Source organism: Saccopteryx leptura, chromosome 1, assembly GCF_036850995.1.
Source record: "Saccopteryx leptura isolate mSacLep1 chromosome 1, mSacLep1_pri_phased_curated, whole genome shotgun sequence".
Classification (NCBI taxonomy): domain Eukaryota; kingdom Metazoa; phylum Chordata; class Mammalia; order Chiroptera; family Emballonuridae; genus Saccopteryx; species Saccopteryx leptura.
The window spans coordinates 336596224-336623970 of record NC_089503.1 but is presented as its reverse complement, the minus strand read 5'-3'; the positions used below and the strand labels follow the sequence as shown (position 1 = coordinate 336623970).

Below are 27747 nucleotides of genomic sequence, written 5' to 3'. Positions count from 1 at the left end.
CACACAATACAATCTACAGATGATGTATTATAGAATTGTACACCTGAAACCTGTATAATTTTATTAACCAACGTCACCTCAATTTAAAAAATAATAAAGGTGTACTTTCTGGAATAAAAAAAAAAGTAGATTTCTAGAGACTGTTTAAAATTAATAACTATACAATACATTCACCCAAATCTCTTGGATATTAAAAAGTAATAAAAATAAAATAGAATTTAATACAAAAGACAAGTAGGCTTAGTCCTTCTAAAAAACGATGGCTGAGGAGAAATATATGACACAATAAACTTCAAAAAAGATGCTCTGGTAACAGAAAGAAAACTTTCTGGGTTTTGTTATAATTAGGAGACTTTTAATATTTCACAGATTCACAGATGTTCATGATAGAGAACTCTTAGCTCTTGGTATTAACAGCTAATGAACAGAAACACTCCACAGTGACTAAGTAGCAGAGGTGAGATTATAACTCTGAGCTCTCTCTACTCCCGTATCTTTTTATGTAAACAAACTACAGTGACTGTTTTAATCCTTGTGGTGGAACATCATTTCCTTTAGTCTAGGCATTTAGTCCAGTCAGTGCCTTAACTAGTAGTGTATCAATTACAAAAATAATTTTGGTCTACTGTGCAAGCAAAACTCAGAAGGGCTTCAAGGGTTACAATAATATCCTGCATATGATAAAAATGTAACAATGTAGCAGACACTAAATAGTATGTATACTCTAAAATAACGGGAGGCAATGTATCGATACTATCTGCTGGCAGTATAACCTTGGACTTGTCACTCAGTCTTGTACGTCTTCCTAAGCTGGAAAAGGCTATGGGCACCCGCACTTTATAAGATGCTTAAAAATCAATTAAAACAGTGCCTGACATAGAGTGCTCAACAAGTGTTGCCTGTTATATCTTTCTGTTTGGTAACAGTTCTAACTGTAACAGTTCACACTTTTGGTTTTAAAGCAATAAATTATTCTGTTTTATTTTTCATGTTAGAAAGTTTTCAAATACTGACAAAGAAGGGAAAAAGAATTGAAATATGCAAAGAGGTAGCAATATGGTTCTAACATTTGATCATAAAAATTAAAAATTATTATACATTAGGGATATGTTAAGTATTTTTGTATTACTTGCTTTTCAAAGTCTCAGCTTCCTTTGACCAAAAACAAGTTTTATATTAAATGACTTTTTCACTAAGAGACCTGGTTTTATTAACTAAGACTTAGTCAAATCTAACTTGAAAATATTGCAATCTATTGAGAAGAAATTCTGGATAGACAAATGATCTAAAATGTCATTTTTGAAACTATTAGGCAAGGTGACAAGTGAATATTCCTCATTATTGACTATTTACTGGAAAATTATTTTTCTCCTTCTCTGGGAATAAAAATATATATAACTTCTAGGTGCCTAATATAAATCTAGATCAGAAACTGTGGCATTATTTGTCAGATATATGATATGACTTCACCAATAGTCATTTTAGATGTGATCTTTTATATATACTCATATGGTTATCAGTGCCTTTGAAATTCAAGTTAGAGACTTCTTTTTGGAAGTGAAATATTGGTATAATAAACAGAATGGGTTATTTCCTTTCACCAGAGTGGAAGTGTCACTGCATATAAATACTTAAGCAGGCATGAGATCATCTAATTGTTTGAGAACATTACAAAATTACAAGAAAAGACCTGTTTATTCTTTTTTTCTTTCTAAACTATGTTTAACAAGAATTCAGCTCGACATCAGTCTAGTTTTAAAAAAACACTAGAATATGCTAAAATATTTTATAATATCTTTCAATGAAGTGTCTAGCTCAAGAGAGATAGAAAGTTATTGGAATTTTCAGCTAAGAAAGATGCTAATTTTCTTTTTAATTTTATTTATTCATTTTAGAGAGGAGAGAGAAAGAGAGAGAGACAGAGAGAGAAGGTGGGGAGGAGCTGGAAGCATTAACTCCCATATGTCCCTTGACCAGGCAAGCCCAGGGTTTCGAACCGGAAACCTCAGCATTTCCAGGTCGATGCTTTATCCACTGCGCCACCACAGGTCAGGCAATGCTAATTTTCTTAATTGAAAATTAACTTGAGGACTATATTTAAAATGTTTTCAGAATAATGTATTCACAAAATCTACATTTCAAATAAAGCTACTGATGTTAATAATTTACAACCACAATCTTAAATTAGAAAACAAATTTAGACTGCCTCAAAGATATCCCAACTCAAGATGTAATACAGATTGGAAAATAAAGTTTTAAGGTAGTATATTTAATACCTTAAAAATGTATGTAATTAGAACTAGAGTTTTAAATACTTTGATGAACTTCATAGTAAATACTTAATGATTTTACTTTTTTTTAAGTGTGAGAGAGAGAGTGAGAGAGGGACAGACAGGGACAGACAGACAGGAAGAGAGAGATGAGAAGCATCAACTCATAGTTGCAGCACTTTGGTTGTTCATTGATTGCTTTCTCCTATGTGCCTTGACTGGGGAGCTCCAGCTGAGTCAGTGACCCCTAGCTCAAGCCAGTGACTTTGGGCTCAAACCAGCGACTCGGGGCTTCAAGCCAGCAACCACATGGTCATTTCGATGATCCCACGCTTAAGCCAGCAACCCCATGTTCAAGCTGGATGAGCCCATGCTCAAACCAGTGACTTTGGGGTTTTCAAATCTGGAATCTCAGCTCCTAGGTCGACATCCACTGTGTCACCACTGGTTCAGCTAAATACTTAATGATTTAGAAAAGCCAAAGCTCATACACATAAAAGAATAGTTGGGTAGTTGCCAGAGATGGGGGTTGGGAGATGGGTGAAATGGGTGAGGTGAGTGACAAGGTAATGTACAGCATGGGACTATAGTTAGTAGTACAGTACTGCATATTTGAATGTTACTGAGAGTGGACCTTAGTTCTTCCCATCTCAAGAAAAAAAAAATTGTAACTGTAATGTGACTGGTGTTAACACTTATTGTGATGATCATTTTACAATGTATACAGATATCAAATCATGTTGTAGTACACTTGAAATTAATATAATGTTATATGTCAATTATATCTCAAAAAATAACACTTGGTTTTCTAGGCATTCTTCAATAACAATGTTAAATATTTATCTAGTTCTTTTATGTCTCAAGAACTAGGCTAAATGCACAGGAACCACACAAGACATAGCTCAGCAACTATGGAGCTTATAATCTTGCAGATAAGTTTTCTAAGGACATTAAAACAAGAATAATGAAACTGAAACATGTGTGATTATAAGCGGTAAGTCTTACTCAATTATAAGTCTTACTCAATTCTGGCAGTAATGCTGCCAAAAGCACTTGGTAAAAATGGCAAGAGATCTAGTACTATAGAATACTTTTTGGAACCCTGCTCTGCAATTACTATGTGACTTGTTTGTAAACAGTGCATTCAAGTTACAATATGGGCTCACCTGAGAGTCCAGCAGTGACTCTGAAGCACTCTGTCAGCAAGTGTGCAGGATAAAAAGTTGTCAGAACTTAATTTAGCCACAGAATATGTCAACAAATCTAGATCTGATTCTATTGTCGATTTCTCGCTCATATTCATTTCTTTCTATTTTTCATCTAATGGAGATCTTACCTTAATTTCTTCCCCTAGCCACAAAATATACAGAATCATTTGGAAGACAGTAGGCATGGAAGGCTCCCTACTGTTCTTGAAAATTAAAATTTTTTTTGAAAGTGAAAATCACTTTCTTTGGCTCTATAAAACATCTTAATTCATTTCTCATTTACCTTTTCCTATACTTTCCCCCTCCATTTTCCAAGAACTATGACATTTCATCATTTTCTTCCCTTCCAAAGTCACTTCAAGGGCTACCATTGACTCAGGGACAGGAGAATTTCCGCTATCGTGTGCACTGCATAAATGTGGCCTTCTTCTGCCAGAAGCATATGGCAGCGTTAGCTGGACAAGTCCTATCCTGCGGCAGTGTCTGCCGATCTGTGAGTCATGACCCATTTTCCAAGAGAGAATTTAATTTAGTGGGTTGAGACTAGCATTTAAAAACCAAATGAACTGAAAAATAAACAGAACAGAATGGAAAATACAGCTATTGCATCACACATTCTGAAACTCCAGTTTATGTTTTGTGTGTATAAATATATGCATGTGTACTGGATCTCAACAGAAAGACATTTCTTACACTCCTACAGGTCGCGGTAAACAGTATGTAAGTCATTAAACTAGAATACTAAGTTTTAGAGACTGCATATTCATCTGATAAAATACTTTCTATATTTTAGAGATTTAAAATATGGATGTTAAATAATTTCTTTTAGTAAAAAGTGTTGATCTAACAAACCACGTTTTCTAAAAGACAGTAAATAATCCAAATCATTTTCCAAAATTTTTCAGTATTTCACAAGACCTCAAATAGTTTAACTTTCAATTTACCCTAAAAAATAAAATTAAATAAGTTATTAGTCATCTCAAAAATATTTTTAAGTAATAAACAACATTCTACACTCAATATACCTTAAAAGAAAAATATTTTACTCTTTTTTAATAGAAAAAAAAGTCTGAGGGATTATTTGATGAGGTTTCTAATATGACTTCAAAAATAAAGAAGAGGTAATTATTTCTTTATATCTACTACATATGTATATGAATACAAACATCAATCATATTTCCTTGGCTGTAAAGAGATTTTTAAAAGTTCAAACTCAGTAAGCTTATCAAATAAGACTGAAATTAAAGGCACCCAATCTCTCAGCAGAGACAGAACCAAGCTCAAGGCAGAAAATAACTTAGCCATATAGTGGTCTCTCTTCTCTACAGTTTTGTTTTCCATGGCTTGTTACCCTCAGTCAACCCCTGACCAAAAGTATTAAATGGAAAATTCCAGAAATAAACAATTCATAAGTTTTCTACTGTTCTGAGTAACATGATGAAATCTTGCAACTTCCTCCACTGTCCTGCCAGGACGTGACCATCTCTTTATCAAGTGAAACCACTCCGTACAAAGTACAGTACCTGCCCACGAGTCACTTAGTAAGCATCTCAGTTATTGATAGATAATCATTGCTCATATTCAAGTAACTCCTTACTCGTGTAGGCATTTTATCATCTCACATCATCTTGAGAAGAAAAAGAGTAAGTACAGTATAGTAAGATAGTTTGAGAGAGATGACATTCACATAACTTTCATTATAGTATACTGTTACAATTGTTCTATTTTAATATTAGTTTATAATCTCTAACTGTATCAAATTTATAAGTTAAATTTTATCATAAGCATGTATGTATAGAAAAAACATAGCTTATAAGGGGTTTGACATTATCTGTGTTTTTAGACATCCACTGAGTGTGCTGGAACATATCCCCTGTGGATAAGGAGAATCTACCATGCTGATTAAAAAATAACCGCCTCATAATAATGGTTACATTCCTTACTTTTCACATATAGCTGCTGCATGAAATTCACAAGACATTTCTTCGCTGTTAAAATACAGAAGACACTTCTTCACTGTTCTGCATTGTCAAAGTGGAAACTGTCTGACTCAGCCTCAGCCTAACACTCTTCCTTGGCTGTCAAACTGGAAGAGGCAACTAATACCAAGCCCTGCGGGGAGGGACAGCCCCGTGGCCTTGAGACTTCCATAACAACCCTTGAATTGATTAAAAGTGATGTTGACAGGCTTCAATCCCTCTTGGTTTCATGGATTTTGGCTGCTAAGTGAAGCCTCCAGGACTAGAAACCTATGAGAATAGCATTAATATTTTTACTAGACTATAAAACGCTCTAGAAAAACAACACAGAAAAACAGGTATAAAATGTAAACTGTTGCTTAAACTTGAAAATATCTTCAAAAATAAACTATGAATAATAGGAGATATATATACACACAATTCATATAAAGGCATATTCAAAGACATACAGAAAACCCCCCCTCCAAAATAAGGGAATTCTGAAAAACTTCTCACGGCTTGAAAGCATGCAAATAGGAAATAAGCAAAATTTTATTTTAATCAAAACTTCCCTTTTTAATCTCAAAGACAGCATATAAAGGTATAATGAGTCATATCTCTAAGAAAAGCCTAAGTCAAAAAACAGTGTATTTAGAATCAACATCTCAATAAAGCAGTTAGTCTTAAATGAAATTTGCTTCATTTACAGCACAAAATGCCACCTGTGTATATGTAAGGTGATTCCTTTCTTACTCTGTATTACAACTTACTAAATGACCAATGTTTCATTTAATTTATTTTAGGAAAAAACAAGAAAATAATCATGCATGTTCAAAATCAAGTTTTCAGATGACAAATTTTCCCTAAACACTTAAATTTATATGTTTAGTACCTTTACAGTTAATGGTAAAAATATAGAAAATGTATTTTATTTACTTTTTAGAGTTCTTAATTTGGGGTCCTTAAATGTACTTCAGTGAGTCTATGAACCCTCTGAAATTATAAGTAAAAGGGCACATGTGTGTAATTTCATGTGAGTCTCAATGAGATCAATGCTCTGGGAATAGAGTCACTGCCCTGGGTCAAAGTTATATATAAAAAGGCTGAGTTTCTTTAAAAAAAAGAATCTCCCTGATGACTTATAGACGATATTAAGAGAGAAAAAGTAAGTTGGAATAACTTCCTCTAAAAATAATAAAACTTGAAACTAGCATGAAGATGAACTAGTCCCAAATTATAGTGAATGAAGTTCCGTGTTTGTTCATATTTGCATGTTTACCCAGGGCTTGGATAGAAAACTAAGTGACAGACAATAAGGGAAGAGTATGTGTGTCTGCAGAGGGGTTATAATGACTCATGCTATATACCAACAGTACAGAGATCTCCTGCCATGAAATAGCTAATTTATAAACTCATTTAACATCTGTCCAAATATCTATTATTCTTTTTGTTTTTCTTTTTCTCTTTCTGAGCTTTATAAAATGGAGCTCCTTTTTAAAAATACAATTGTATCATGTTTTTTTAACAAACAGGGCCTCTTAACACCAAGCCACTCATACTTACTCCTGTGTTAATGCATGAGAAATATTTTTCCAGTGAACAATTTCCTACCTTGATTTACTTTTTTAAATTTCAAAACGAATATTCCTTTAATAAAGTAAAGCAGTTTCCATGTATTAAAGGTTATTTCTGATGTCTATGCCACAAAACACAGTATCATTACGTTTAGTTTAATGAGGAGAAAAATGAACATAAATACTGATATTTCGTGTCTAAAGAAGTAAGGTACAAAGCAAGGAAAAAATGATTCTTAAATTTCTATCCTAATCTAAAGCATTTAAACTATGACTTTTTTATTGTTCTTCCATTAACTTATCAGTATCTAATTAGGTAGGAATCTATAAAGCTTCTTCATAAGAACCATAGGAATTATGAAAGAATATCAATAATTAATAAGAATAAGAAATCCTTTTAGAGTGTATGAGAGAAACCTTTCCCACAGCAACATCAAAGGGAAAAGATGCCCTAAAACGATGGCCATTTGACTATTGAGTGATTATCCAGGCACACAGGGTTGACAAGCGAATGACCTCTGTCACTGGGCTTGCTAGGAAGGGCCTGGATAAAGAAAATGCTATGTTAACACATCAGGTGAGTGATGGAGGAATTACCCTCATACACACACTTAGACTTTGTTTTGGCAAAACACACACACACGAAAAAATTCGACCAATCTCTAAATATATCAAATATACCTCTCACTTTTTAGTTACTTCAGTTCCAATGAGGTAAAACAGGCTTTTCTAAACCAACGAAGAGAAAAAAACCTGGGCTTTAAAAATGTTCCTGCTTAAACAAGGATCCCTGGCTATCCACTGACTTTGGTGAATAGGACAGTGAGGAAAGTTTATGAAGAGATGCCTGCAAACTTCAATCATGTTCCAGGTTTATTAAAAATAGAAGAAAAATACTGTATCTGAATGCTGTCATTAAGGAATCAGAAAAGTTCAAAAGAGTCCACCACTTACCCTGATGATGGACTTTTGAGAGTGTCTCAATTTAAGCTGAATTAAGGAGGTATTTAAAGAGGTGCTGATGCATAGTAACTAAAATTTTTCATTAAAAAATGTCTATAATGTGACTAAATCTCCTCAGTATTATGCATCCTGAATACATTATTGAGACTCAGTCTAGTCTGAAAAATTCTTGGTTTTCAAACCATAAAAATTATGTCATGTATGCAGTGGAAAGTAATTTAAATTCATACCTCTCAAATGAATAGAAGAAAAGTAGTTCTTTGAGCCAAGAAATAAATGTGAAGAAAAATCAGAAAACTAAGCAAAAAAACAAATTTTATAGACCTGTCAGAAAACATTAACAAAAAGTTATAACAAAGAAAAAGGATGATCTCAAACCTCTTTTTTTATTAACTATCTTGAACATTCATAATATTATTCCATTTCTTACAAGAAGGCCTAGATGGAATCTATAATCAACCCTTGACTAATATAATAAAAACAATATATTTTTTTAGATTTTTTTTTATTGATTTTTAGAGAGAGAAATGGGGGGAGAAAGCAGGAAGCATCAACTCATAGTAGCTGCTTCCTGTATGTGCCTTGACTGGGCAAGCCCAAGGTTTCGAACCAGAAACCTCAGCGTTCCAGGTCAATGCTTTATCCACTGTGCCACCACAGGTCAGGTCAATAAAAACAATTTTTGATGAAAGATTAAATGCTTTTGAAGATCAGGAACAAGGCAAGGGTGTCTGTTCACACCATTTCTATTCAACTCTATACTATAGCTTTTAGCCAGTGTAGTAAAGCAAAAAAAAAAAAAAAAAAAAAAGGCAATAAAAGGTATCCAAATCAGAAAAAGAGAAGAAAAACTGTCTTTATTAGATAACATAATCACTTAAATGGAAAATCCTATCAAATCTACAAAAAAGCTACTAGAACTAATAGAGTATAGTAAAACTATAGAATTTGAAGTAAACATAAAATTTAATCATCTTTATAGACCAGAAATGCAAATATTAAAATTGAAATACTTTTATAATAGGACCACAAATACAAAATACTTATAAATTTATTCTTAAATGTGCAAGACCACCCTAGTCAGCTGGCTCAGCAGTAGAGCATCAACCCAGTATGTGAATGTCCAGAGTTCGATTCCTAGTCAGGGCACACAGGAGAAGCAACCAGCTGCTTCTCTACCCCTCCTCCTTCTCTCTCTCTCTCTCTCTTCCCCTCCTGCAGCCATGGCTCAAGTTCAGTTGGCTCAAGCACATCAGCCCTGGGCACTAAGGATGGCTCCATGGAGTCTCTGCCTCAGGCACTAAAAATAGCTCGGTAGCAAGCAAGGTCCCAGATGGGGGTTGCCGGGTGGATCCTGGTTGGGGCACATGAGGGACTCTGTCTCTCTATCTCTCCTCCTCTCACTTGGAAAAGAAAAATAAATGTGCAAGATCAATATACTGAAACATCAAATATTGCTGAGATACATTAAGGATCTAAATAAACGGAAAAAAATATGTAGTCTTCATGAATTCAAAGATTCTACATTGTTAAGATGTCATTTCTCCTCAAATTGATTTATAGATTCAACATGATCCAAATCAAAATCCTAGCAGGCATTTTTATTGAAATTGACAGGATGACTATAAAACTCACATGGAAATTAAAGAAACCTAGATTAGTCAAAACAACATTGAAAAATAACAAAATTGAAGAATTTATACTGCATAACTTATTATAAAGCTACATTAATCAAAGTAGTGTGGTATTAGCCCTGGCCAGGTAGCTCAGTTGGTTAGAGCATCATCCCGATATGCTAAAGTTGCAGATTTGATTTTCACTGGGTCAGGGCACTTATAAAAATCAACCAATGAATGCATAAATAAGTAGAACAACAAGTTGATATCTCTCTCCTCCCCCTTCTTCTCTCTATATAAAAATTTATTTTAAAAAGCTTTAAAAAAAATAATGTGGTATTTGTGGAAGGTCAGACAAATAGGTCAGTGGAACAGAATAAAAAATCCAGAAATAGACTCACACTTGTATATGGGTAATTGATTTTCAACAAAGATGCAAATGCAATTCAATGGTAGAAAAGTATTCTTTTTACAAATGGTTTTGCAATAACTGGATATCCATGTAACCCAAAAAAAGGCAATGGGAGAGGGCAGTCTTCTGTGCCTTGAAATTTGAATCATATTAAAAAAATTAACTTATGTGACTAAAAACCTAAAACTATAAAGATTCTAGAAGAATACATAGGAGAAAATCTATGTGACTTCGGGTCAAATACTTTTAGATCAACACCAAAAGCATGTGCCATGAAAGAAAAATTAATAAATTGTATTTCACTAAAATTAAGAACTTCTGCTTTTTGATCACCCTGTTAAGAGAATAAAAAGACAAGAAATAGCTGAGAGTAAATATATACAAATCATATACCTGATAAAGGACTTATAAAGATATAAAGACTGCTAAAAACTCAACAGTACGAAAACAAAATACCCAGTTTAAGATGCAAGATTTGAACACACACTTCACTAGAAATGTAAAGATGACAAACAAGCACATGAGAAGATGCTCAACATTATTAGTGATTACAGAAATAAAAGTTAAAACTACAATGAAATACCACTGCAGACTGACAGGAATGGCTAAACTTAGAAAGACTGACCATACCAAATGTTGATGAGAATGTGGAGGAACTAGCACGCACACATCCTACTGGTGGGAAAGCAGGCTGTAGGTTCTTAAACATACAACTGCCATTAACCCAGTCATTTCCCTCTTAGGTATTTACCCAAGAGAAAAGAGGCTATACATCCAGAGACTTGTATACAAATGTTCACAGCAGTTTTATTTTAAATAGCCAAAAAGTAGAAACAACGCAAGTGTTCATCAAATTCAACAGGTATAAGGATAAAGAAACTGTGCTATAACCATATAATGAAATACTACTCAGCAATAAAAAACAAACAAAAAAACCCAAATAGACTATTGGTAAGTAGAACAACATGAATAAATTCCAAAATACTTATGGTTAGTGAAAGAAGCTGAGAGGGGTGGGGCACAGAATACTGTATGACTTCACTTATATGAAATTCTAGACCAAGGGTCATGAACCTTTTTGGCTGAGAGAGCCATCAATGCCACATATTTTAAAATGTAGTTCTGTGAGAGCCATACAATGAGCCGTGTACATTAAGCATTATCCAATAAAAATTTGGTGTTGTCCTGGAGGACAGCTGTGATTGGCTCCAGCCACCCACAACCATGAACATGAGTGGTAGGAAATGAATAGATTGTAATACATGAGAATGTTTTATATTTTTAATGTTACTATTTTTTTTATTAAAGATTAGTCTGCGAGCCAGATGCAGCCATCAAAAGAGCCACATCTGGCTTGCGAGCCATAGGTTCCCCACCCCTGTTCTAGACAATACACATTAATCTACAGTGGCATAAATCAGATCAGTGGTCACCTAAGGACTAGAAGGGAAAATGGAAAGGCGGGGGAGGGGGTACAATTTCAAAAGGGTACAGGGAAACATTTGGGGTGATGGTTTGAAAAGTGTAATAAAGCATTCAAAATTTATTAAAATGTATACTTTACTTGTGTACAGTTTATTGTATGTTGATTATACCTCAATAAAGTTGTAAAAAAATCTTCAGGGCAAACGGGGTAATCTAAAAGATTAATCAGTGGCTCCTAATTTTCTTCTTCTTAACTAAGAACTTAAGTACTTTCATCAATATCACCTCTACTATGGATAAAAATATTAAAATCATTCTTTACAAAATTGACTGACTTCGTCAGCAGAGGTATGCAAAAGCAAATGAAATTCATAGTTCACAATATCTTTGGTATGTTGATGGTTATTCGCAGGTGATGGCAGGTTCTGGACAAGTGAACTATAGGAAAAGTGTACTGGAAAATGAACAATCATACCTTGATTTGTGCAAAGGGTCTTTCATAACCTCCAACATAGAGAAGGCCAACATTCTGAGGAAGCAACCTACAAAGAAAAAAATAAAGCATTATTTAAAAAATACTCTGCCTAAAGTGTAAGGTTGCAAAATCATCACTTATATAAAGATGAAAAATAAAACAGATAATGAAAAAATGAATATCTATGCAATTCTTCTCTTTTGCACTATGGATTAATAAACAGCAGAAAAAATAATTCTTATACTTCAGAAAATGTGGGTAAATGTTGAGAATGAAAACTTAAATGTAGAATAGTCCAACTTCAAGCAAAATTACTACATAGTGCCGTGATGGCGAAGAGAGAAGTATGGGGCCGCATGCCGAGAAGGACGTTTCATCCTCTGCTCCTGCACAGCCAGGTGCAGTAGCTGAGGATAAAACATTTGCTGTAGTGTAGACACTCTGTGCCGGAGGTCTGTAGGCCAAAACAACAGAACTCCAGCACAGAGCATCTAGTTCTGGGACTTCCGGTTAGGCCGTTAGGGGATCTTTGACCTCACTTCTGGCCGGCGGAATGCAGGGAGCAGTGGAAAGCCGTGGGGGACTCATCTCTGGGGGCCCTGTGATTGCCATTACCAGCAACAATATAACCACAGCAACCATCATCCAATCTACTGTTCTGGGGTGTCGTGTATTTCTAACTGACCATCATTACTGAGATAAGTGAGGGGAAGGCTGGGAGAGGCGAGGGCCATTAGAAATAGCAGTAGCCATCTTAATTTACATAAGATGCAACTTGCAGAATTTCAAGACAGCATCTGGGCTCGGGTGTTTGTCGACTTGAGGTCAAAGCTTGAGAATCTGGAAAGGTGCCGCTTGGAGAATCAAGAGGAGTGCCACTACGAACAGGAAATTTGGAGTGCCTGGAACCGATTACCAGACACTTTTAGCACCCTGAAAAATATAGCAATGGCTTTACTCACAATTTTTCCCTATATGCACTTTTGTGAGACCTTAGTCTCAGCGTTAAATAATATCAAAACCAACAATAGAAACAGATTGACAGATGAAGTTAGTAGCGCTTCCTTGGGCTTGAAGTGTACAAAATACCAACCTTCAATTGAAGATTTAGCCAATGAAATTCAGCAACAAAAAAGTCACTAATAGGCAGGTTATTAAGGAATTCCTCCTTCTCCTCACTTATCTTAGTTCACGGCACCCCACACAAGTTAAATAATATCAAGACCAACAAAAGAAACTGACTGACAGATGAACAAAGAAGTCACTAAGCAGGTAAGTTAAATAATTAGTTTTTGGTTTATTAAATACAGTTATATATTACAATTATACATTTTTGTTATTTAAACTATAAATATCGTGAAATTATGGTTTTTTTCTCGAAGTGACACACCATCTGAGTTATGCTTGGTTTTTTGGCGAATTTTGACACAGCAAGCTCAAAAGATTGCCCATCACTGACATAGTGTCTCTGGGGGAGAATTAAATGAAGTATGTATATATTTTAAAACCTATAAGGAGTCAAGTCAAGAACAGTCACTGTATGTCTGTACTTTGCTTTAAAGGAGATAATCAAACCTAAATAATTAGGTCCCAAAAACCTACCAGGAAAACCAGACACATAAATAATTTACCCTACTAAAAGGTGGCCTCTTATAAGTGCTATTTATACAGGTATTCACCATTGCAAAGTAGTGAAGTAAAAGGTATTTGCTATGAAGAGAACTGAAAAAGTTTAAATAGGTGAGATTTGGGCTTAGCTTTAAAGGGTGGGTAAGACATAGGGAGAAATTTAAGTAAAGTCCTGAGAATGCAGAAGATTCGAGACAAATATGGAGTAATGGATAGTTTAGGTGGAGAAGAAAACCCAAAGAAGTTCAAAATGGACCATGAAGAATGTTAAATGCCATATCTTTATTTTATAAGCAATATGGAATCACATTTTTATAAGATGTACTTATTTCTTATAAAAACAATAATTACACATGAAAATAAAAATCAGGGTCCTGGCCAAGCAACTTAGTTGGTTAGACCATCATCTCAATACACTAAAGTTGCAGGTCCACTCCCTGGTGGTCAGGGCATATACAAGAATCAACAAATGAAGGTGTAAGTAAGTGGAACAATAAATTGATGTTTCCCTCTCTCCCTTCCTTTCTCTTTCAAATCAATTAATAAATTAAAACTTTTCAAAATCAAACCATATAGAGGGTGAAAAAAAATATAATGGTTACCTTCTCTGCATCATCTCTTCTTTCCTATTTCTACTTCAAAAAGGTCCTTCATTCTTAATGAGAACATTGCAAATGAAGAGATACCATCATTTAGAACTGTGCTGATGAAACATGTAGTAGTACAAGGTAGGAAAAAAGCAAATTAAATATTCTTGTGTGTCTTTCATCTATTATCATAAACCTGTTCCTAATGGACACTGTGAGTAAATGGACACAAGAATCTTACAATTGTTGTACATAAAGAATATAAAAAAATTGTCTATAGCCCCACCTAGAGTAACTAGGCCAAAATACATCTCCTCAGACTCTAGACAGTAAAAATTAACAGCCTTTAATGGAAGGTGAAAATTTATCTCTAAAATGAATGTTTAATTCTATTACATGATTCTGAGAATGGAATACTGAGTAGTATCTAAAGTGAAGATTGTGACATGGGGTAGGGGGACACATAATACAGAGTATGGGGATGTGTTGTAGAATTAGGCACCTAAAACCTAAATAATTATGTTAACCAGTGTCACCCAGAAAAATTCAATTAAAAAAAGTAACTGCAAACTCAATACAATAAAATGGAAAATTCTTAGTGCACCAACCATATTGGTCTAACCATAGAAAATCTGAACACAAGATAGTCATAGTTATTCTTTTTAAAGTTAGAGACTTCAAAAACCCTACTTCAACAATTCCAAGATACACATTTATTCATATTTTAACTTCTCTGAAATAAGAATGCCCCTGACACTTTATGGTGTTCTATAATCATTGTCACCAGGTGATGGTTGTGGGGTGGCTGTGTGATTACCTCCCACTGGCTCAGTTTAGTAAGACCAAGAAAGCACACCTTAGATTTTATGAAATAAGGTAGCTATTCAGTCTTCTGAGAACATAGGTCCCCAAATCTCAACTGTGAAATGGAGAATTCCTTAGCCATCAATTGATAAATAAATTAATCTAATCAACAAAATTTTAAATCTCTCACAAATCATTGCTACTATCATAAATACGTTAGTTAAATTTAAGTGGCAATCTATTTCCTATATAACAAATGTTCACAAAAGCCTCAATAAACCCTTTTTAGAAGAAAAGTCACTGTTCATACAAATAGATGCTAGAGAAAGGAAGTGAATAAAAGCAGGCTGACATTTAAAAACCAATATGCCTCCAATTACTCTGCATTCGCATTTCAGAAAGCTTGCCAAAATACTAATTAGTGTGTCCCCCCTCCTCTAACTTGCCTATCTAATAACTACCTTTTCCTAAACAAGAAATTTCGTAAATATATTAATTACATACCATATATATTTCATTTTTAAAATACTGTTCTTTCTCTTTCATGTTCCTATTATTCCTCACCATAGATTATATGACCTTTACCATTTGAGTGGGTTTAAAATATATCATAATTTAAAGGCCTGCTATGCATAAAATAATGCATACATTGGAAACACAAATTCACACTTTTAAAATGGGACATTTCTTAAGATTTTTTACCTTTTAAAACTTTTGCCAAATTGTATACATAATTATTGTGAAATAATAGGCACCATTTTACGATAACAGGGTTCTTGTGTATAATATAGCAATCACATTTTAAATTTCCAGAGTAAGGCATTAATTCAGCACTAATAGATGATTTTAACATGTATGTTAAAATGGAAACCCTGACTCACTTAGTACCAGGTAATTGTTTTGCCCTTAAGTTACATAAAAATTAATATAACCTTTATATAAATGCTAACAACTCACAAAATATACTGCTCACAAAAATTAGGGGATATTTTATCGTTTCATATTCATTCTGAAATATCGTCTAATTTTTGTGAGTATATTTGCTTATAACTAAATCCTTCTATAGTGTGGCTACCAAAGAGTCTGTTTTTTGGCAAGAAGCAACAAAAAGGCACGGTTGAGGGGTAAAAAAAAAAATCTATTAAGAGTTTTTGAAAAAGTCAAGACAGGCAAGGATGACGTTCATTTTGTTTCAATTTCCCAAATACAAACATTATCAAGTATTTATGCTGAAAAGGAAGATGCAAAGTTATTTCTAGAAACGCTTCTTATTTAAAGAAAAAATAAAATTTGTCAGGTAATCAAATAAACGTTATTTAAAAGAATGTCATTCACCATAAACGGATGATATATCAGATACAGAAATATTGCTTTAAAAGGAAATTAAGACTATAATTATTTCAAACTGAAAGTTAAAAAGGGATCTTTTTAAAATAAGAATAAACTAAATAACACAAAATTAACTGTTCTATATATAAATAATTTCAATATCCACTAACACATATTTTTAAACTGCAAAAAAGTACCTTAAAAAACATACAGTATCTCAAATACTGACTTACATAAAATCACACTTTTTAGTTAAACAGTACATTCTCTGAAGAGCTGATTATATCTAGTATATCTACCTGGGGGGGGGGGGGACACAAAACAAATGGACTTAATATGGCATTAATATAGTGCCCTTTTGAATTTGAGAAAATGCATGTTATTGAGAAGGCCTACATTCTTTGAGACTTCCAATAGATTATAAATAAAAGCAACGTGTGCCCTTAGGCCCAGATAAATGTGGATGAGCCAATGAGTTAATTTAGTATTATCCTTAGAAACTCTTCATAGCCTATTCTATTTTGTTTTGCTTTCTAAACCCTAGAGAGAATAAAAATGCTCTAGACAACCTTTGTTGTAAAAAAAAAAAAAAATCCCAAAAAACACCATCACTTATAACATGTTTAAATAATCTGTGTGCCAATAGAAATAAACTACCTCAAAATGAAATAATGTTTGGTTAAGTGAAATATATATTGACTGAAATACGTAAAAGAAAGAAGTAAGACTAGGAGGTGATAAGTAAGATGCTGAAGGAAACAAGAGAAAGCGAACTCATTTTACAAAGGCGTATTAAGAAGAAATGCTGAGCTACTGATATTCATAGAATGCCTTATCTTACATCATACACAAAAATATCAACTCAAAATGGATTAAAGGCTGAAATATAAGACCTAGAATCATAAAACTCCTAGAAGAAAGCATTAAGGGATTAGTTTCTTGACATTGGTTTTAGTGAAGACTTTTTTGAATTTGACATTAAACGCAAGGACAGCAAAAGAAAAACAAAAAAACAAGTAGAACTAAAAATCTTCTGCACAGTAAACAATCAACAAAATGAAATGGGAACTACAGAATGGAAGAAAATATTTGCAACTCATATCTGATAAGGAGTTAATATCCAAAATATATAATGAACTTCATAGCAAAAAGTAAACAAATAAACATTAAAAATTGGCTCAGCGGTAGAGCGTCGGTCTGGCGTGCAAGAGTCCTGGGTTCGATTACCGGCCAGGGCACACAGGAGAGGCGCCCATTTGCTTCTCCACCCCTCTCCCTCTCCTTCCTCTTTGTCTCTCTCTTCCCCTCCCGCAGCGAGGCTCCATTGGAGCAAAGATGGCCCGGGCGCTGGGGATGGCTGTGTGGCCTCTGCCTCAGGCGCTAGAATGGCTCTGGACGCAACAGAGCGACGCCCCCTGGTGGGCATGCCGGGTGGATCCCGGTAGGGCGGGCGCATGCGGGAGTCTGACTGCCTCCCCGTTTCCAGCTTCAGAAAAATGAAAAAATAAAATAAAAAAAAAATGGGCAGAGGAACTAAAAAAACATACAAATGGTTAAAAGGTAAATGAAAAGGTACTCAGCATCACTAATCACCAAGGAAATGCAAATCAAAACCACAATGAACATCACCGCATACCTGTTAAAAGACAGACAAGTATTGGCAAGAATGTGGAAAAAGGAACCCTTGTGCACTATTGGTGGAGATGTAAATTAGTGTACCCATTAGGCAAAACAGTATGGGGTGCCTCAAAAAAAGTTAAAAACAAAACTACCATGATCCAACAATTCCATTTCTGGATACAAATCCAAAGGAAACAAAATCACCATCTGGAAAAGATACCAGCACCCCCAGGTTCATTGCAGCATTATTTATAATACCCATAAAAAGAAGGAAATCATGCCATTTGCAGCAACATGGATGGGACTTGAGAGCATTATGCTAAATAAAATAAGGCATATAGAAAAAGAAAAATACTTATGATCTCATTTGTATGTGGAATCTAAAAACGAAAACAAAAACAAACAAACAAAAAAAAACTCAAAGAAACAGGGACCAGATTGGTAGTTGTCAAAGGTTGGGGGGGGGGGGGTTTGAGTGAAACTAGCCAGTTACAAAGTTGTAAGATAGATGAAATGTGCAGCATGCTGACTATAGCTAATGACATTGTATTGTATATCTAAATGTCCTCATCACAGGAAAGAAAATTTGTAAAACTACATGAGGTGATGGATATTAACTTATTGTGGTAATTGCATAAATCTTTATTACACACCTTAAAATAATACAATATCGTATCTCAATAAAACTATGGAAAAACACTAATTTAAAAAAGATATTATTCAGATACCGAAAGAAGCTACCAAGTAAAAAGAAATTTATAAAATGCATTACCTTCTAAATTGAATATACATATAACCTAGGACCTGGCAATTCCAGTTTTAGATATATATAACCAACAAGACATATGTGTGCATGGTCTTACACACACCAAAAAGTACATTTGGCTATTGTGGCAGATCACCCCTGAACTGCCATCCATTCACACACCATATTATATTATGTTTTATATATAAAGAGTATGGCAAAAGTAGGTTTACAGTTTTGAGTATGTGAAACACAGCTTATTCGTGTATTAATTATTGTATTATTTTCCAAACAATTGTAAACCTACTTTTGTCCCACTCTGTATAGACAGCAATAAAAAGGAATGAATTCCATACATAATGGCTGAATTTCAAATTCACAACACTGAGCAAAAGAAGCCAAACATAAAAGAACATAGGTTTGCATTTACATGCAAAATCAAATCCTACTGTTTAGAGATGCAAGTCTAAGTAATACAAGTATAAAGAAGAGCAAAAAAGTAAAACCACAGAAGTCTGAAGAGCAGTTATCTTTGGTGGGAGGAAGAAGTTTATGAATGAGAAAGAGCATGCTGGAAGAATCTAAGATGCTATTTCTTTCTTGCCTGAGTAAATGGGTGTTGCTTATATGATATTTTATTAAGCTGCATGTTTATGTTTATAAACTTTTCTATATGTATATTATACTTCATAATATAAAAGGTCTTAATATAAAAAGCACTAATAAAAAAACCCACATAAGCACTCAGGAAGAGCAAGAGTGACTTCTAACTTAGAGGGTACAATATTAATTGCTACAATAATATTTTAATATTCTTGTATAAATAGGTGGGTGATTTAGAAGATAAGCTACTAGGGAATTTAAAAGTCACTCATTCCCATCTTTTTACATATTCTATGGCAGGGGTCCCCAAACTACGGCCCACGGGCCACATGCGGCCCCCTGAGGCCATTTATCCGGCCCCCACCGCACTTCCAGAAGAGGCACCTCTTTCATTGGTGGTCAGTGAGTGGAGTATAGTTCCCATTGAAATACTGGTCAGTTTGTTGATTTAAATTTACTTGTTCTTTATTTTAAATATTGTATTTGTTCCCGTTTTGTTTTTTTACTTTAAAATAAGATATGTGCAGTGTGCATAGGGATTTGTTCATAGTTTTTTTTTATAGTCTGGCCCTCCAACGGTCTGAGGGACAGTGAACTGGCCCCCTGTGTAAAAAGTTTGGGGACCCCTGTTCTATGGCATAAATACAATATGAAAATACAATACTCACATATCTAAGCATAATGGTTTTAAACAAAGACATTAAAATTGAAAAAAGAAATAATTATATTAAAAATGTATAGATAAATTTTCCACTCTGGGCTAAGACAGAGTAACAAGGACTAGATTAGGCCCTACTCCCACTGAACAACTAAGTATGCGGGGTGGTATAATGGTTTTCAGAAATTGGACAAGAGGTAGCACAGGTCAGTGGTACCTGAGAGAAGGGAAACAAATGAAATGATTCCTGTTACTGCCCCAGCTTACTACTTGGAGTTTTAGACCACAATGCAACAGAATCTAGGCCTACAGAGCCTAAAATATTTACCATCTATCTGGTCCTTTAGAGAGAAAAAACTGCAAACCCCTACCCTAAAGAAATGAAAGCATATGTCCAGAAAAGGACCTGTACCCAACAGTCATAGAAGCTTTATTCCTAATAGCCCCAAACTGGAAAGATCCCAAATGTCAATCAACAGGAGAATGGATAAGTAAACTCTGCTCTATCTGTCATATTAACCATTAATACAAAGAAATGGACTACTGACACATGTATAAATTCGGTAGTGAAAGAAGCACTGGGGATAGTGGGAAGACATTATATGCTGCCATTTATATAAAATTCTGAAAACATAAAATATAAATACAACTTTCATTTATATTAAATTCTAGAAATCACTCCTCAATAAAGCTGTAAAAATGTACAAACTTCATCCTCCAAATCCTGTTAACTATATTAAAAAAAGAAAGTTACAACTGTTCATAGGCCATATAGTGAACTGAGCCTACAAATAATTCTAAATTGATCCATCCTGACCATTCTAAATATATACTTGATTAACTATTTGAAGAATTGCCTGTGTAAACATGAAGTTGAATAAGCTGGAAACTGGATTTTAACAGGGAAATCATTAAACATATTAGCTTTCTGCCTAGTTTGTTCCCTAATGATCCGAAGAATTATTCTACAGCTTACTTCTACCTACAAAAGACGAGAGGGAAGAATAGATTAGCCTCAAATCTAAACATCTAGAATCATCTGTATCATCTTCTTCATAAATTTTCATCTCCTTGATATTGATCTCATGGTGTACATATAAAGCACATTTGTTAAAAGGTCAAATGGAATAAAATTTTCATTTCCTGTATTGAGAAATTGTGAATCCTATTCCCTCCCCCTTTCTTTGTTGTATAAGTTCAACTCGTATACTTAGAACAAGAATTTGACTGTGAAATCTTCCTTTTCCCCTGGGAAAATGTAGGAACATTATGTTAAGAAGCTGTTTCTGCAGAAAAAGAAGTACAAAAGATGCTTTGGAGAATAGAAACAAAAATTTAAGCTAAGTGAATATAATTCCCAATTCAATTCTTTTAGTCTAAATTATAGCACCATGTCACATGTTATCAGCTATTTCAACAACAGCTATGATCAATCAAAAAGAAAAATGTTTTTTAAAAATCAGAGACCCCAGAATGACTATGCTTATTATATTCTATGTTGAAAAGAATTACAACAAATCTGAATTTCAGCTTCATAGAACTCTCCCAAATGCTGGCTGACACATGAACTAACCAAAAATACAGAACTGCCTCATTGCAGCACTGTTCACAGTGGCCAAGACATGGAAACAACCAAAAAGCCCTTCAATAGAAGACTGGATAAAGAAGATGTGGCACATATACACTATGGAATACTACTCAGCCATAAGAAACGATGACATCAGATCATTTACAGCAAAATGGTGGGATCTTGATAACATTATAAGGAGTGAAATAAGTAAATCAGAAAAAAACAAGAACTACATGATTCCATACATTGGTGGAACATAAAAATGAGACTAAGAGACATGGACAAGAGTGTGGTGGTTACCAGGGGTGGGGGGAGGGAGGACAGGGGGAGAGTTAGGGGGAGGGGGAGGGGCACAGAGAACTAGATAGAGGGTGGCGAAGGACAATCTGACTTTGGGCGAGGGGTATGCAACATAATTTAATGACAAAATAACCTAGACATGTTTTCTTTGAATATATGTACCCTGATTTATTAATGTCATCCCATTACCATTAATAAAAATTTATTTAAAAAAAAAAAAATACAGAACTGCCTAAGTGTCTAATGTATTTATGGTCTAGCAATATTGTTTAACATGTATTACTGGTTCCATATTAATAATAAAATCTTGCTTAAAGAACAGATTAACTTTTGTGTAGTAGTTTACCGTCTATAGATTCCCTTCACAGACGTTAGATCTCATAACAATAATATGCAATTGTTTCATGGGCCCTACCAACTTACTTGGGATAACTATTAACCTGGTACATCTTAATGAAGTTAATAGGTTTCATACAGCATGTTCATGCAGAGATTCAGCCTGCAACACTAAGAAACTTAAATTAAAATGAAGAATTTATAACAAATACTTCAACATAGTGATCTTACCAGTAAGTATCTATGTGTATAAACTGTTAAACAGACAGGCTATAAGAACCCTTCATTAGCTGTCATTCATCCATTTATTCATTTTTTGAGCACCTTCTATGTGTCAGGCACTTTGGACTGGTCGTCTAGATGGTATTTTATTGGAATGGAATTTATGTTTTAAAATAATTGAGCAATAATCATCTGATTTTTCAATATATGAATTAAAAATTACTGGAGAAACAAAATCTTAATATCCTAATCAGGTGAAAAACACTAACTATGAATAGATAATAAAACAAAAATGAATACATAATTTGATAGCCCAATAAGAAGCAAGCTGGAATACAAACAAAATCAATATATCCATATTAAAACCCCAAATATCAGAGGGTCATATCTTTCTCCTGTCTTCAGGGAAATGAATTCAATTCAAAGCATGTAACTGAAAATAGGCAAAGTGTAAAGCACGTCAGTACTATGGTGGTCAAATTAACAGTTCACTATAATACAAGGCAAAATATAATAAATGTGAATAAAATACTATGGGATTACAAAGGTAGAAAGAGTTTGGACTTAGGAAATAAAATTTATGATAATTTAGTTTCATTATAGGCATTCTTAATCTTGTACAGCTGAGATAAGGGCTTTATTTTTAAACTTTTCTATGTATTTATCACCTCAAACTAAATCATTTTAAAGAAAACACCCAATGAGCAAAATAGAAGCACTGAACAGAAAAGCAATACATTATGAGTAAGCTATACCTGACACTGACTAGAATTTTAACAACAGAGTACCAAAAGAGAAGCTTAGGAATAGGAGAAAAAGTAGAAAGAAAGAAAAATGCCCATGGTGCTAAAATATTAATCAACTTATATCAGGATTCTAATTCTCAAACATAATACTGAAAATGTGCTTCAGTGATCAATATATTTATCAGAGTAAGAGCTATATCTAGGCCCCTAGCCCCTTAATTTTTAGTGATAAATTTTTCCCAAAAATACATTTCTAAAAAGAAAGCATATCTACATTTCATATAAATATTTCAAACTGAGAAGACAAATATGGAATGAAATTTAAATCATTTCCAAATTCCAACTTATTTTACACTGTAGTATTCTTTAACATAATATCACTGATAGCCTGTAAACGTATCACAAATTTTCAATAAATTTTATATTGCATATGTGCAGTATATAAGGTATAACTATGGAATACAGTTAATGGCAAATCGATGTATTAATATTTGTATGTTATACATATTTTTTAGTTTTTCTTCAAATTATAAAAAATTTCAAATCATATTTCTTGTTAAGAAGAAAATATTTTTTGAAATTATCTTGTAACTTTTTATTATGCTGCATTCGAAAGAATACAATAATGATGAAATACTGATTCATCAGACTGAAAAATTAGATATTTACAGACCATGTCTGATGCTAAAGTTCTAATTGGATAACCCCTTTTCCCCCCTTGCTCTCATTTTGAAAGATACATAAATTTAATTTGGTTACTGGTGCAGTCTAATGAACTGAGCACAAGATAGTAGTAAAAAAAAACATTTAGAGTTCCAATCTTGGTCTATTGTTCCAGTGATAATCTCAATTCACTGAATGCTCTTGAATAAGTTATAAAATAAATGACATTTTTCCATTTCCTCATCTGTAAAATGGAGATAACTATCTTACCTCATGTAGATACTATTTACTTTAATTAATAGGTGGGTAAAATACTGTAAAAATAGAAAATCATAAAAACGTCCAATTTAAACTTTTTAAAAAGTACTTTTTAAAATATGAACTGAACACTCCAATAGTATTTATTGCAAATCATCTGATGCATCTGACCTTCATCTTTCAAAGAATATGGAATAACTTAAAAATAAGAGACAACTTATAATTTATAATAGATGCTTTGACCAGCTCACCAGCTTCAGAGTTGATCTATGGTTTTGTAATAAAAGACCAGACTCATTTAACAATCCACAGCACAGCAAAATTAAAAGACAAATGGCCATCCAAAATGAATTTAATGTAATAGAACCAGTTTCCAGTTAACAACAGAAATTATAGGAAAAGACTGTGGTTACTGTTCAATACAATACATTCTACTTTTCCCTTCCTAAACCACACATGATGTTTACTAAAAAGCACATACACTGATATATTTGAAAACTAATTCAGTAGAAATGCTGCATGTATTTATTTTACTTGCATCTTCCTTTTCTCAATTCACAGATATCTTAAAGACAAACAGCTTTCCTAAAGACATATGCATCACTTTTGATTCAATTCAATAAATAATTAGTGAGCAACTACAGTTTCAATGGCTCTTAGAAGGCTATGGTGTAATTAAATTTCTGTAAATTAATTATGTTCCTGGGACCTCCTCCAGCAAGATGAAGTAGACAAACTTTTCCCTATTTCTCCCACTAAAATAAACATAAAACTAAAAGGTGGAGAGAAGAAGACAGTCCAACTAGGGAGAGCTCAGGACCCAAGAAACAGATGGTACTAAATAGCTTGGGTTTTCTTTTTGATTTATTTATTTCAGATTGAGTACTAGAGAAACCAGGAAGCCATAAATGTCAATGGGAGGAGACAGGAAAAAAAAAAAAAAAGACCCAAGAAAGCTTCTTTCTCTATCCAGGAAAGGGGAAACCTAGTCAAAGAGACAACTTTTAGATAATTACCACTCTACTCTAGTGAAACACTACATAATAAATTGCCCATTCCCAGTCCTCACCGCCGAAGCCAAGTGAAGAGCCTAGACTTCCATCCTCACCAGACTATAACAAAGAGCCAGGATATGGACAGAGACAGCTAAATGGGTAGCCAATGAGTATGAGCCACTCCCAACCACAATACTAATGAAGACCACAAGTATAACAGAGACTTCTACCCCTGCCCTGTTAAAAAGAGGCATCCCTCCATTTCTTATTGGGATAATCTAAGAGAATCAGCATTTTCACCACTAACCAATGATAAGAAAGCTATCCTGCCTCCAACAGTGTCAGTAAAGGCCACATGGGAATTCTGAAACTTACATTCCTGCCCAGCAGAAACACAGAGAACCCTTGGGACACCTGAGCTTCCACTCCCACCTGTAAATGACAAGACATTATCTGCTTTCCCTGAAGAGGTATCAAGGGAGATCTGCTAAAACAGGAGTCTTACATAAAACAAGACCCAGAGTCTTACAGTGCCCAACACATCCAAGTCTCAATTAAAAATCATCAGTTACAGTGAGAGTCAAGAAAATCTCAACTTGAATAAGAAATTATTCACTCTTACTTTTACTTTAGAAATATGCTTTATTCATTTTTTAATTACTTTTAAGTGACAGAATTTTCCAAAATTAGTGACAGACATCAAATCTCAAATCCAGAAAGTTCTGAGTATATGAAGCAGGAAAACTACAAGAAATGTATATCTCTGCACTTGATAGTTAAACTACAGAAAGCCAAAGACAAAGAGAAATTCATGAAGAATGCAAGGGAGAGGGGTTGGGAGGGGGAGAGAACCTACCTAAATATAAGGAGATAAAGTTAAGAATTACATCAGATTTTGTGTCAGAAACCATGCAGGCAAGATGACAGTGGAGTGAAATTTCAACTGTGAAGAGAAAAAAATCCCACGAACCTAAAATTCTTTATCCAGCAAAATTATGCTTCAAAAGTGAAAGACAAATAAAAAGATTTTTTATGGCAATCAAAAAACTAAAGGAATTTGTTGCCAGTAGACATGCCATGCAAGAAGTTAAAGGAAGTTCTTTTTTTTTTTTTTGTATTTTTCCGAAGCCAGAAATGGGGAGGCAGTCAGACAGACTCCCGCATGCGCCCAACCGGGATCCACCGGGCACGCCCACCAGGGGGCGATGCTCTGCCCATCTGGGGCATCGCTCTGTTGCGACCAGAGCCATTCTAGCACCTGAGGCAGAGGCCAACTCCGCTCCAATGGAGCCTCGGCTGCGGGAGGGGAAGAGAGAGACAGAGAGGAAGGAGAGGGGGAGGGGTGGAGAAGCAGATGGGCACTTCTCCTGTGTGCCCTGGCTGGGAATTGAACCCGGGACTCCTGCACACCAGGCCGACACTACCACTGCGCCAACCAGCCAGGGCCTAAAAAGAAGTTCTTTAAAGAGAAAAATAATTATATGTCAGAAACTCAAATCTACATGAAAAAAGAAAGAGTATTAGAGAAGGAACAAATGAAAGTAAAATAAAATTTTAAATTATTCTTATTCTTTTTAAAATAGCTTAATTGATTGATTTCAGAGAGGGAGAGGCAGAATTGGATTGAGAGAAAAAAACATCAATTTGTTGTCCACTCATTTATGCAGTCCCTGGTTGATTCTTGTATGAGCCCTTATCAGGGATTGAACCAGCAGCCTGACGTGTCGAGAGGACACTCGAACCAACTGAACTATCCAGACAGGGTTAAGTATTCTCATTCTTAATTTGTTTAATAGGTAGCTGTTAGTTCAAAGTAATAATATGCATTGGGTGACTATAGCATATAAATGAACAAAATAAATGACAGCAAGGCTGTAAGAGATGAAAAGGCAGAACTGAGTCTTTTCAGTGGGATGTATACAGTAACTATCTTACCTGCCCAATTTTTCTGTAAACCTAAAATGGTTCTAAAAAAACTGGAGTCTCTCTAAATAAAACACACATACTTCCAAAACAGGAATAATGCAATGACATTAAAGAAATTTAAAAATAAATAACCTATAATCTATAACGTAGTTAATACATTAAAAGTCCTAATATAAGACAATCCTTACATATCTAAAAATTCCTTACTTTAGAAAATGAACACAAATTTATAATTTTTGCTACTAAATTATAAGATAGAAAGATCAAAAGGTTATAGAAAAACTTTATCTGATTTCCACAGTAGCCAATATAATTTATAAAATACTTCTACAAGGAAAATGCAGCATATTGAAAGCATTCAACAAATACTATTATTATTAACAACCTGATAAATGGCAAAAAGTAAAGCAAAATTATGAAACTAACAGCTTTTGTAAGGTGTTTTCTAAGTTAGAGGATTCCTCATGTTGGGTCACTACCCAACAATTCACAGTGGAAATACTTCTAGCTGGATGTGGGATGAGCAAGAGGAAAATACAGAAAAGCAAAAGGAAGAAGCAAAACAAAGAGATTAACAGGAAAGCTACTCAATAATATTGCTAAATAAATATCTTTTAACATAAAAACCACCCCTGGAACAATAAAATAGAAAAAAAAATTTTTTTATAAGTATTAAGAGACAATAACTCCTAACATCTGTCTATACAAACTTCAAAAACAATTTAAAAATATGAAATTTTGATTACAACTTCATTTGGTTATATCCCTGAATTACTGAATAAACATTTTAACATTTTCCTATCCACTGGGTACAACATTTACTCATTAAACATGGCACAAATGAAGTACAGATGT

General features: G+C 34.1%; 1 protein-coding gene across 1 annotated transcript in view; it reads right to left on the bottom strand.

The window, feature by feature from the left end:
• RNGTT (RNA guanylyltransferase and 5'-phosphatase) overlaps positions 1–27747 on the bottom strand; it is a 270093-nt gene that overhangs the window by 27505 nt on the left and 214841 nt on the right. The window contains exon 14 of the mRNA XM_066358895.1: positions 11902–11968. Coding sequence (XP_066214992.1) covers positions 11902–11968 — 67 coding nt within the window. The remainder of the gene's footprint in view (positions 1–11901; positions 11969–27747) is intronic.